The following is a 13,781-nucleotide window of genomic DNA, read 5'->3' as shown; positions in this document are numbered from 1 at the left end:
AATTTTAAAATATTGTTATGCCAAAATAAAATACAAAATGGCGACCCTCTTCTACAAACAGGCAAAACAGCCACCTCACCCCACCGAAGTCAGGTAAGGGGAGAGTACCACCCACAGTCATTCTAAGAAGTGAACTCTGACCTTAGGACTGAACACGTAGTTTCTTCTATGTTAAATAAAATTTATAATCTAATTTTGTAAATTTGAGTGTGCTTCAAATATGATGTTAAAATGGTTTTATGTCATTACAAGTGGGTTTTTTTTAACATTATCTAGTATAGTAAAATCATAGAACCGATAAAAATTTGATGTTATATTAGGGTTGTCGTTACATTTGATGACATTATAATCGGATTAAACTGTATATTGTTTGTGCAAAATAAAATAATTTTGGACGATACAATAGCCATGATTATTTTTTTCAAAAACGGGAACTTTTTGTTACACATCGACAAAAATTCAGCCCGGGCTGACACACAATGGAGAGAAATTTTGAAATTAGATAGGTTAATTTCATCAAAGATGCATCGTGGACGATCTCATGGTCGTGGCCGGCAAAGTTTGAACAATCGCACCCAAAGGCAGCGATATCAAAGAAGATAGGAGAATGAGAACGAGACCTGCCTTGAGCATCAAAGTGATTCCGCTTAGTAGTGAGTCTCTGAGACATAGTCTTGTCCCAAATACGGTTTTGCCGTTTTACTTTTTTTGTTTCTATTGTGTTTAAAGTAATGTTGTTTTGGTTAAGTTCTTGAGTTTTACTTTTAGTCATTACATATGTGTAGTTTTAGTACTAAAACTACATTGGTTTAAAGTCATATATAAAGTGTTAGGTCAAGACATAATCCTGTAAAATTCCATCTTTGAAAACTTAAAGAGTTAAATTAAAAAGGGTTTTAAGCATTAAATGAAAAATAAGAAAAATTCAAGTGCAAGCAAAAAAGAAAAAATAATAATAATTCAAAAAGGAGTTCAATGGTTAGCTTGAATTGTTGGAATCAAATGTTTTAGAATGCTTTGGCTTAGAATTGCAACTTTGGTTTTGGGAAGAAAGAAAAATAAACTGGCTTTTGATTGAAGTTGTAAATCCATAGCAGGGTAAATGTAAACATAAAATGGTGTTGGGATGTTAAAACTAAAAATTCTGATCAAATAAGGAACTATTTAAGTTATAGCTTTAGCAGTAGTTTTCTGTGTACTTTGAAATTACTGTGCTTACTTGTTATATATGTGTTACTGTCTGAAACTAAATAAATATTTATCTTGTATTTTCATCAAATCAGTAACTGAATTCATTTTATTTTCATTGCTTTGAAAACAGAGCACAATTTAATTTAAGAAATCAAATTCAGATTCTATTATTCTCAAAACTTTAAAAAGTAACTGAAATATTTTCTTTACTATTGTAAAAAGTTTATTTGAAATGAATAAATATACAGTATTTTCATTGTGAATTATAAACTTACTTTTTGTGGATCAATTTTATCATACAGCCTTAAAACAAGAAGTACTCTATCCTTGATAATCTCTAATGTCAATGGTTCCTTGGCACTGTAGAATCTTTTCTGATTAAACAATACCAAAGAAGAAGCCTAAAATTAAAAACAAAAATTACATTAAAATCAAAAAATATAGTTCTATTTTAACTTTTATTAATATTTCAGCAAAAAGCCTCTTACAAAATTTCCAAAATGTTAATAATTACACAAGTTATCAAGTTGTTTACGTATAAAATTTACAGAATGATTCCTTAACTTTTTAAAGATAATACTGTAAGTTTTAGAAGTAAACTAGCAAAAAAGCTAGTTTACCATTTATGATATAAATATATGTAAATCATAACTTGGTTTATAAGTTAAAGCTTATTGCCATTTGTAAAAATACAAAGATTTAGAACATAAACATAAAACTTTGCTGTACAGTAAAATTTTATGTATTATTAATAAGCAAATAGATTAACTAAATGAATCTTTATCAAATTTTAGTTTTTTAAACTTTTTTAAAATTTCATTTTAACTTAACTCATATAAACCATTTATCTTTTGAATATCAAAAAGCAATTAGTCTGCATCAACAGGACACACACATTGCAGTTTCTTCTAACAGTCATCAGTAACATAAATGTATTTTCAGCCTGTCTGATTAGAAATAAGATAATACAAGTTGTACTCCACAATGGTTTTATAAAGAATGTGATGGATGTTGGTGATTCTGTGTTGACTATTGTAAGTTGTACTCTGTCACAAATAAAGAAATCTACTCACTTCTATGGATAGACAACATTATAAACTACAAAAGGCCCAATACTATTAATCAATAGATCTGCAATACATATATCTATATATATAAAAATGAATGTATGTCTGTCTGTCCTTCATGCATTACTACACCATTTATCCGATTGCCATGAAACTTTGGGAAGTTGTTCAATATACTCCCGCAAAGGTTTCTGGCATAGTACATTTATCCTACGATAGATGGCACACATGTATACGAGCATTTCATCATGAGCATTTCAGCATGGTTAGGAGTCAAAACTTGAAATTTGGTACACAGTTAGGGTATGTTACGAGAACGCACACTAACAAGGGAGTTTTTGAAATTCCCCCCTCCACTGCAGGGAAAGGGACAGGATTAAGGCTTTAACAATGGAAATGTTAAAAGAAAGCAATGTGCAAGATTTACAGGCGCAGATGCGGTTTTTTATGTTAAATCAAACATAATTTTAGACCCATCTTAAAATTTTCTAATTAGTCTGGAAACAGGGGAACCTAATTCTTGCATTCTGTGAAAATGGGTAAGATTGACTGTAATGTAATAATCTTAATCTTCGCCATCGTTACTTTTTGCCCAAGCAACACCAAGCTTATCTGCTAGTTGCAGATATATAGTGCATATATAAGTCAACAAACAAGTTAGAAGAGACCAGTTTCATCAATTATGTTGGATTATTCAGATTTCAAGTCTTCCTATTTGGATTATGCAATGCTCCGGCTATCTTTGAGACAAAGAAGGACAATTTCTTGTAAAGTTTGAAACGGAATTGATATACTCTTGAGAAATTGGAACAATCAGCAACTCCACACCTATACTCTTTCTAGCAAAAATCTTTTTAATGGGACAAGCATTTTTGGCCTCTTTAAGAGACCTGTGTCAGGTTTTCAAACTATTTTTAAATAACATCACATTGTTTGAATGTTTCAGTTTGGAATAATCAATAGAACATTCATTTTAGAATAGTTTAAAAACCTGACTCGGGCTTCTTAAAGACACTGTAAAATGTCTGTCCTATTAAAATTGTTTTTTGTTGAAAAGAGTATGGAAGATATTGAGTTGCATATTGAAATGGAAAATTTGTTTGTTACCTCAATGATGTTGTTTTTGCACTGACTTCTGGAAACATCTTAGATGCTTCTCTGTGATTTTGGAGTGCTTCCAACAAGTCAGCATGTGAATACTATGCCAATTCACTGACAGAATGGAGGTTCAACTGGCAGGACTATTGAGTGTTTGTATGGGGCCAGGGTATAGAACAGATCACATTAGCCTTTTGTTTTTTGAACAGACAAAATATGTAAAATGTTTCTTTAAAATAGAGCAGTCTTAAAGATTTTATTTTGTTAGTAAAAATAATAATTTTATAGAGGGTAAGAATCACTACAGGCCTCAAGTTTTCTCCAGGTCCAGGGAAAAATCCCCAGCTCTCCTCTCAATGGCCCGGAAAACCAGAACTGCATAAAATACAAATCATTATGGACTTTTCTATCCCATATCATCTACGACAATTTCTGAGCTTTTGGAAAGTCTAAAAAAGTGTATTGTTATCAGGAATACATATGCATGCAGTTTCAACTAGATTGGAAATTGGAAAATGGATGAAAATTAAGTTATTTTATCTGAACGAATGCACAGTATAAGCTAATAGTTCCCAAAGCGGGTGCTAATGCTCCCTGGAGAGTGGTGAGAAAATGTAGAGGAGAAAAAGAAAAAAGGGAGCACTGGAGGAGGGTCCTGACCTGACAGTGACCACAGACAAAGATTCAGGTCACTGATAACCTTTCCCTTTCTTCTGTTAAAACAAGAAGAAACATTCATGTTGTTGCTAAATTTAGCAGTGCTGCAAAGGCTGTAGGAAGCTTAAAGCAAAATCATTGCTAATAAGATTGCTGCATGTAAAGCAAACAACCAGTTTGAGAGTATAATTTACAGCAGCCTCAGAAGGTACTTTTTTTTCACTTTATCAAGATGGCTGCATTCACGAATGGACTCTTCAAGCTTGATAATTCTTGATTATAATTTTACTTTTCAATCTGTTAAATAACAAAAACTAAATACATAAGAATTTAAACACTTATTCAATGAATACTTTTATTGAGCATAAATGAGCATTAAAATACTTTTGCATTCTAGTTAAATGTCCCTATCCTTATAATGAAATATCATTATCTTTTGTCAAGGAAGACTGGCAAAAGAGTATCTTTACATCTATTAACATTATATAACTTGTTGAACAGTGAAATTATAGCTAAGTTTATATGCCACGTTTCATCATTGCTGTAGCATTTGGTGTTGTAAAAATTACTATTTGAATGCATGCAACTTCTGCTTCAGAACTGCTGAATTTAGCAACAAGTGTATAGCATTTAAGAGTTTCCAGATGCAGAGAACAATATACAGTAAGGATACAAAGTGTGAGGTTTGTAGAAAAGCTTTTCTAACAATGGAAAAACAGGTTGGGGTATTGTGTATAAGGCATAAGTTTACAGAAGCAAGAGGGCGGTGGTTCAAAAAACTCTGGGAATCACCGATGTACAGTACATTAATAAATAGCGTATAAATTTTTAAAAAATTTTTAAAGTATTTTTCAACGAAAAAGAATTTATCAATAATGGTTTTTCAAATAAAAAGCTTTGCTCATTCAGTTTTAAATGCTGTTGAATTAGTCAGATCCTAATTGTCCTTCACCAATGTTCTGAATACTTACTTCCACTCATATACTATAAATCTAACTTACCAAATATTTGTATGTATATACAGAAGAAAAGATGTTAGAATATAAGATAAAAAGTAAAATTCAAAAAGAGAGAATTTTTAAAACAGGAACCTCAACAAACATCTTACATGAAGATGATCCTTTCCATCAGCCCATTAGCTTAATAAATTGTACTGTTGTAACAAATCTAATTTAATATTTTGCTATTACACCTTGTTTATATTTTAATAAAACATCAAACTTTGCTTGAAAAATACATAAAAATAGTTTGTTAATATTTTAAATAATATTAATTATACCTTAGGCTTTAGATATTGATAATTTCCTTGAAAATTTTGCACGTTTATGTGAGCGTTAGTAGACACGGCGCATGTGACTACATTTCGTGCAGGAATGAACAAAGAAGGCATTCTCAGAAAGCATTGTACCATTCGACCAGCCATCGCCATTTTTGGTATGTTCCTGACCTTTTTATCAACGCCCTCTAGCGCGATTATTCAAAATTTGCTACAATTTATAATCAAAATAATTACAGTATAAACAATAGAAAAATNCTAGTGACTAGTATAATGTTATTTGTTTAATTATTGTACGATATAACAAATAAAATATCTAATTATTCTTAATATAATGTTTTACTATATCGCCCATAAAATTGTTTTTCGCCCCCCCAAAATATAAATTGTCACTAATCACCAACATGGGGGCGATATCGCCCCCGTTGAGAAACACTGATCTAGATGATCACCTCTTTAAGAACCATATTCTATTATCAAAATCTATGCATTCCTGATAATGATTATTATTAATATTAGGAATTTGAATATTAAAAAATGTTTTCTAATTATTTCTTATGGGAAAAATTCTAACTTTTCCACTTCATCCAAATAACAACCACCATTTTCTCAAATAATACTAAAACACTGCAAAAACCTATTTACTTCATTATTTTAGTATATTAAACAGATCTAACTCCAATTACCTTAGTAACAAACACTTAGTGATTAATGAGAAGCTATGATTGTAAGCAACAATATACAAAATAAGTTTGTATAATACTCCCATTAGGAAATGCACAGGAATTGTATATGAAAGCAATGAAAACATTGTAATGATACTGTTCATTATCATGTGAATTAATGATTTTAAGATTCATTCCTAAATTATGGATTAAACTCTGCTCCATTATTCTGATGGTATTTACATTGGACCAGGTTTTGAGTACCACAGGTTTGTTCTAATGTATGGTGGCATCCTTTTCTAAAGCCTATTGAGTCAACACCGTGCTGTTACTAGGACACAAAGTGAATAAGTTTCTTGATGGAAAATGTTATAGAGCTGTAAGTGATCCCACATAGAAGAGGTGTGTTTCTAATTTTAAAAGAACAATCTTTGTATTCAATTGATATGAATTCTAAGCTGATGTCCTGGTTAGGACAAAAACATATCTTAGTCAACTATTATAGTTATTTAGCTTTCTGAAGCAAGCAAATAAATATTTACATTACTATGGTGCTAAGTGTATATGAAGTAGTTGATTATACATCATAATGATGGGCAAGAAGCTAAAGAAGTGTGCTTCAAAGTTACTTAAGCTTGAAGAGCAATACATTGTCTTATGCCAGAATAGACTCAATGGAGTGTTCCCAGAGTGTCTTCAGAACTTCCTTTCTTGTGAATTATAAAAGAATTCAGTAAAGATCATTGTTAAGTGTTTCAATTCCAACATTTCTATAAAATGAATGCAAATGAATGCTGAGCCAAATACAAGTGCAATGAAGCTAGAAATAAAATGCAAGTCTCCATCATTGACAAATTTGAATTTATTGAAGTTCTAGAACAAGGTAAAATGCATAATATTGAACATAAAGGATCAAAAAGTTAAAATGAATCTTCAGCAAACAATTACATGTCAGTCCAACAAGGAATCTTCCACATCAACCCAGTTTTCTACATGAACAAAATGTAGTGATACCAAAATGAGTAGGCAATGCCTTCAAAGTACAAGCACAAATTTACCCCAAATCCTCTACCATTCAAGGATATCACAATTTAGGAGCTTGAATGCTTTTGCAAGGATTTACTTGCAGAATAACAAGCCAAAGCCGTGAACCACCTATTGACTAGACTGCAGGATCTTTATACAACGAGTTACAATACCTGTAATACAGATCTATAAAAGAATCAAGTCCTAGTGCAAAGCTAAAAACACCGTTTGTATGCAAACAAAAGTAATTTACCAGTTTTTCTGAAATGCAGTACCAACAACTCCAAAATGAAAGATTACTTCAACAGACAAGCTCTATTCCGCTAAATTTTGATCCTGGTACTGCTTTGTTTAGTAGTCTGGATACTAACTAGGCAGTAACAATAAACTACCTGTCTTTTTGGCCTTTAAACCCTTGTATAGAGTTTCAGTATTCAGATGATTCGAGATGGTAGAAGTACATAAATTGCATTGGCTTTAGAGCCAATGCAATTGCAAGGCCAGCTTTAGAGATAACACATACCCTAACTATCATGATGGAATATGGGTTGCATACCCATTTCACCATTGACACACTCCATATACTTTCTTCATCTCCCTAGGTGTCATAAAAGCCTTATCATGTGTTGAAATAGAGTTGGTAGACCTTATTACTGTGACAAACTATGCTAATCTTTAGCCATCCATTACAATAGAAGCAGCCATTGCCCTAACTAGATGTTTAATATGTAATAAAAGGTGCTTAAGTATTGAAAATACAAATAAATACAAGATAGTTGCAGATTATTTAGATATTACAACCTGTTCAACTCTCATTTAACATGGAGTGTATATATAGTTCAATTGTAAACTAAGTACATGTTACAAACAGCCAATCAAAACACATTACATTGTTTTAACTCTGTTCTGATCACTGAATAATCTAGAAATTTAATAAAAAATGATTATACTAAAAAGAACAACTTTTATTCACTTGTGCAATAAAAATTAACCGTTTACTGAAAAGTAATACTATAAAGCTTGCTATTATTTTCAAGACTTATCCTTAAAAAAATTTCTAATACAGTTTAATTTAATTTCACTGGAATTTAAATACAGTAGTCTTGAAAACTTGGCACTCGATAACCCGGCAGTCTGGATAACTTGGCCATACCCTGGCAGGACAAAAAAAATCCTTAGTTAATTAATTTTCATTATAGACAGCTTTATGCCTCAAAGTATTTTTCTGAGGTCTGTCTTATCAGGTAAATTATTGTACACAGTGTATTCATTAATTTTCATTTTCATGTAGTAAAGGCTCTATGCCTTCATAAAGGACGTACTTTTCCTTTGTTTAAGGGTATTTGGGCAGTTTATTCTCTGTTATATTCTCAAGTAAACAATACATACAAGTACAGTACAGTATTTTCTGAGGAAACACTCGTACTTATTTTTTTTAACCCCATTCCCGATAACCCGGCATTTTCACAAACTCGGCCACCCTTCGGTCCACATTAGGCCGAGTTTTTGAGACTCTACTGTATATGTATGTACACAGTTTATTAAATGTACAACAATTACAACTAATACTGTAAAAAAATACAATTTAAAATATATAGAAGACTAAATTTTATTAACTTCATAAACATTTTCAAGTTTTTTAGTTTATTGTCAGATATAAAAAATTATAAACTTGTTAAACTGAAAACTTTAAAAACACTTACAGTTAATAAAATGTGGATTTTGTATACTTCAGATTGCTGTTTTATTATTAAAATAAATTGTTCACAAATAATTAAAGACCAACATACATATATATTTTTTTTGTTTTGCAAAAGCTATTGTTACTACTAATATTGTGAATAACTAAAATTTATCATATAATAATTTAATTATTAGACATATAGCATAAATTATATTTTCATATTGTGTTTAAAACTATAGAATCATAATTTTAAATTTAATGGTAAAAAATTCAACAGGTTACTTACCAAATTCATCTTCCATAGCCATTATTACTTCTACATGATCTAAACTATCTAATCCCAAATCTTTCGTAAAATGAGACTCTACTGTCAACTGAAAAATTAATTTAACATTATTATTAATTTTGTGCATAACTTTTATTTTTTTCCATTAGAAATAGATAATAATCTAAGTAAAATTTTTAATTTATTAAACCTAATTTTAAAAATTGTAGTATTTTTGTATAATTCAAATATTTTATATCAAATTAGTTAAAATAAGAAAAACAAAATGCTTTAAACAGTTTTATTAGAATTTTTGTCATCTACTGATTATATAAATTACATTAATTTTTGTTTTAATCATTATCAATTTAATATTTATTATAAAATTATTAACGGTCTTAAAATGTTAATAATTTTTGAATTAATCACAATTTGAAAAGATTAACAATATATCACCACTTTACAAACATTTTAATACTATTATTATGTTGGGTGTAGTAGGTTATAATCAGCTGACACGAGTTCTTGTGTACTATGTCGGACTAGAGTCAAGGCATAGCAACCAAAACAAGACAAAAATAAGTGTGTCAGTGTGTGTGTGTCTGTACTCAGGAATTTCCTAATACAACATGTATTCAATATAGTGGCTTTCTGTAGTGTGATGTTATGTGTTTCTATTCAACTATAATGTTCCCATGTTTTGTGAAGTGTGTGGGATATGACACCGGTAGAGGGAAGAACAGGTATAATTAGCACTCCCATCCATCCTCCACAGATGCCTTATTTTCTAGGCAAGTTCTATGTACCTGCTGATTTGTTGTTATTATTATTCTATGTTGATGTATATCAATAAAAATTTCTTGTTAATCAATCATTGAAATCATCAATGATTGAAGAGAGATCAATATTGATTAAGCTCTCTTCAATCATTTATGCAGAAAACTTGTTTTCCTTGCATGTACTAAATACATCAAGAATTTCTTAATCTTCCATATTTCGAAACTGTGTTGTATCTTTATATTTGTTTTTCAAAACCGCAATGCAGTGTAATAATCAACACTTGGCATAACTCATTCATTTATTTCAGCTTTTTATTGAGCCAACAAAGCATATGCCATACCTTGAGGAATTTGTAGAACAACTAAAATAAATCCTGTCATAATGTCACTTAATAAATATTTTTTAAGTGGATAACGAGGTAGCCAGTATAACAGAGGAAATACAGAAAATTACAGGACTGCATTATTCTGTATTTCATCTGTTATACTGGCTACCTCATTACCCACTTAAAAAATATTTATTAAGTGACATTATGACAGGATTTATTTTAGCTGTTCTACAAATTCCTCAAGGTATGGCATATGCTTTGTTGGCTCAATAAAAAGCTGAAATAAATGAATGAGTTATGCCAAGTGTTGATTATTACACTGCATTGCAGTTTTGAAAAACAAATTTCTTAATCATAAAATCTAGTCAACAGAATGTTGAGATGGTTTCAAGATCAATTCTATTGACTGAAGGTATCAGGCACTCTAATCAATATCTTCTCTTTTCACCTATGTTTTTTTAAAAGCAATTATGCACTTAAAATATCGGGTTGTCTGGAACATTAATACCAATTTTTTGATCTACCAAGTAAAACAAATTGCTTACTTTATAATAAATAAATCTTTTAATAATAAATTTAATAAATTAATTAATTAATTAATTAAGTATAAAACCGTGGTTTGGCTTTGTTAAAAATTTAGAAAAACAATCCCTGGATCCTCACACCTATTGTTAATAATGTGGAGATATAAGCAAATTTCCAATTACAATACCATTTTGCACTCGACAGTACATAATTAATGTCAAGAATATATGTACAATATTACTGTGTTAGTAAAATACGACTTACATTTTCTATTGAATTCGTATAAATTTATCTGTGCAAAAATATATAAGAAATGTATGTTGAATTGTATGTATATAATGACTGTATGTTAAATGTTAGTTTATAATGTTAACTGTATGTACTATAACTTAAATTTCTGTTTATAAATTTAAGTAACTCACGTGATATACACAAAATTATATTGTATAACATATTCTGGAACCTCAACAATAATAATTAATTGTAACATATTATTAATTAACGGTAAATCATATGAATTATTTATTCTGTATTCACGAAAATTGTATTTAATGATATTAACGATATATGTATTGTAGCAATTTTTTTTCTCCTGGCAATGCTACTGCGAAGCCAGGATATGTGTTATTACATATTAATAAAATTGATTGATTGATTGATCCCACTCACCATGGAGCCCAACGAAAAAATGCTGTCACATGGGAGATAGACCGTTAGACCAGGGTTTCCCAGGAGCTATACCCTCACAATGCAGTCATGAAAAGCACATCTTGTCTAACATGTTCACTCAGTCTGCATTGATCAGTTGACTCCAGGCCGAGATCAAGAATGACTCAACAACCTGCTGATTGACTCAAATGGAGCCTGATTTCAGCCTCCCGTTTATCTGAAGCAGGGGCCAAAGCAGTGTGTTAAAAACGTTATGTTGCCCCTCAACTACCAGGATTCCCCTTTCCGACATACGGGACACCACATATGGCAAACACGTGGGGGTGTTCAGATCCCAGGAATGGTAAAAAAGAATTACTAAACCATCTCTGGGAGGTCCTCTCACCACAAACAAAAACCCACATCAAGGGAAGAATATTTTGTACTTGGGTATGTACTGTACATCCACCACACATTTTATTTCACCAAGCAAGTTTTTATTATTTTATTTTTAATTGTAGCCCTTATATGGCTAACGATTCAGAATGTAATTGTGATATTAAAAATAGATTTAGAGAAGTCTGCAATTTTTACTGGCTTATCGAACAATCGATACAAATGGACCCTAGACTGGCAGTTGGCAACCTTTCTCACCTCATGGATCACTAAAGTCACAATTTTGAATCCCGCAGACCATTATGAATTTTTTTAAACGATACAAAATCTGTAGAATAATGATCATAAAAGTTCATTTTACTATATTAATATGAAACTCACATGTTTAATTATAACAACTTAATGTAAGGCTAAAGTTCATTGCTGCTTGTTTGAAACAAGTTTATGGATTCTTTACGCTTTTCCACAAAGAATGACAATCGCACTCACAATATTGTTTATTGTTCGTTATTTCTTGATAAGTCACTTCGTTTTTGTTTTTAGATTTGAATAAAAAAACTGCAACAAGTGAAAAAAGCAACTAAGCATTTTGCATTTCTTTCGTAATATTTCCAGTAACCTTCGGTTCAACATTCAAATTTTCTCATGGACCATTGACATCAAATGTCATGGCACGCCACTAGTATTTATTACGAAGTAATCGTTAGTGTTGTAACGTAGGGTAAATTTAATGTAGGAAAGTAATAAAGTGATAACCTAGTAATACAACACGTAAATTTAGGTTATTCAAATGGGTGAGCATTTATAAGTTAGCAATAAGGAGTGCTTTGAACGCTTTTTAAATATTCTTTTGTGTAAACTTCTTTAGTGGCATTCAAGTTATTGAAGAAACTTAAAATAGATGGACGTGAAATTAAAATAAAATTGGCAAGTGCAATGAGTCAGAGACAATTAGGTGAGTCAATGTGGTGTTTCCCGAGAAATAACATACAGGATTTGTAAAAAAAAAACGAAAGTTTTTTGGTTTTTTTTCCAGTAACTTATCACATCAGGAATTCTTATTGACATAGATTTCATCGATAGTTTATCAGTACATACATGAAACTGGAAGAGCCCTAAAAATTAGATTAAGAGAACATTTATGTGCTATAAAATATAATTACATTAATTCATCAGTAACCATACATTGTAAAGGGAAAGGTTGCGATATCTTTTGTGTGAACTTTTTTTAGTGGCACTCAAGATGTGCGGAAAAAAAAATATATGGCGAGGAAGTATTAGTGAAGATTTATTCAGCAAAAAGGCTTCAAAAACAACTAGGTGAGTCAATGTGGTTTCTCCCCTGAGAAATAACATACAGGATTTGTAAAAAAAAAACCAAAAGTTTTTGGGTTTTTTTTTCCAGTAACTTATCACATGAGGAATTCTTATTGACATAGATTTCATCGATAGTTTATCAGTACATACGTAAAACTGGAAGAGCCCTAAAAATTAGATTAACAGAACATTTATGTGCTATAAAATATAATTACACTAATTCAGCAGTGGCCATACATCGTAAAGGGAAAGGTTGCGATATCTCACTTGATAATGTTAAAATACTCAAAAGAAAAAAAAATGGCATAAAATGTATGTTCTTATTTCTAGGTTCTATCTGTATGTTCTTATTTCTGGTAATTTTCTTAACAATTCCTTTGAGGAACGACATGTAATTGAGCACGACTAATCTGGTATACATAGGAGCAACCATGAGAAACTTAAAGAAAAGAATTGCTGAACATAAGCACTCGGTTAATAAAAACATAGACTCTACGGTGCTTGCTGCCTTTGCCAAGCAGCAGAATATCGAGGTCTTTTGGGATTGGGTGTCGATCATTAAAGCTACAAGATCCAGGCAGGCCATAAAACATCTGAAAAAACTAGAAATTCACAAGGCGCAGTTGCACACAAACTGTATTAATCATAGGGATGCTGACGGATTGTCATTGGCATGGAAATCCTTCTACGATGAGTTGACGTAGTTTATGTAAGCAGGAAGAATAATTAAGATAATTTTTACTGAATGTATATATTTTATTTTATTTCGATTTAATTAACTTGTATAAATTTTGCAATTATTTAAACTTGGTAAATGTTAACGTATATTTATGTAACCGCTTTTTGAATTTTGTTTTA

General features: G+C 30.7%; 1 protein-coding gene across 1 annotated transcript in view; it reads right to left on the bottom strand.

Moving 5' to 3' along the window:
* Positions 1–5,469, bottom strand: part of LOC111623517 (acyl carrier protein, mitochondrial-like) — a 22,557-nt gene extending 17,088 nt beyond the window's left edge. The window contains exons 1-2 of the mRNA XM_023366117.1: positions 5,293–5,469; positions 1,467–1,592 (exon numbers count right to left, since the gene is read on the bottom strand). Coding sequence (XP_023221885.1) covers positions 1,467–1,592; positions 5,293–5,442 — 276 coding nt within the window. The 5' untranslated portion in view covers positions 5,443–5,469. The remainder of the gene's footprint in view (positions 1–1,466; positions 1,593–5,292) is intronic.
* Between the last annotated feature and the right edge of the window lie 8,312 nt (positions 5,470–13,781).

The sequence above is a fragment of the Centruroides sculpturatus genome, unplaced genomic scaffold (assembly GCF_000671375.1).
Source record: "Centruroides sculpturatus isolate CEXI.00-Female unplaced genomic scaffold, Cexi_2.0 scaffold278, whole genome shotgun sequence".
Taxonomy (NCBI): Eukaryota; Metazoa; Arthropoda; class Arachnida; order Scorpiones; family Buthidae; genus Centruroides; species Centruroides sculpturatus.
Note: the sequence above shows the minus strand (reverse complement) of the source record. Positions and strands in the feature narration are given on the sequence as shown.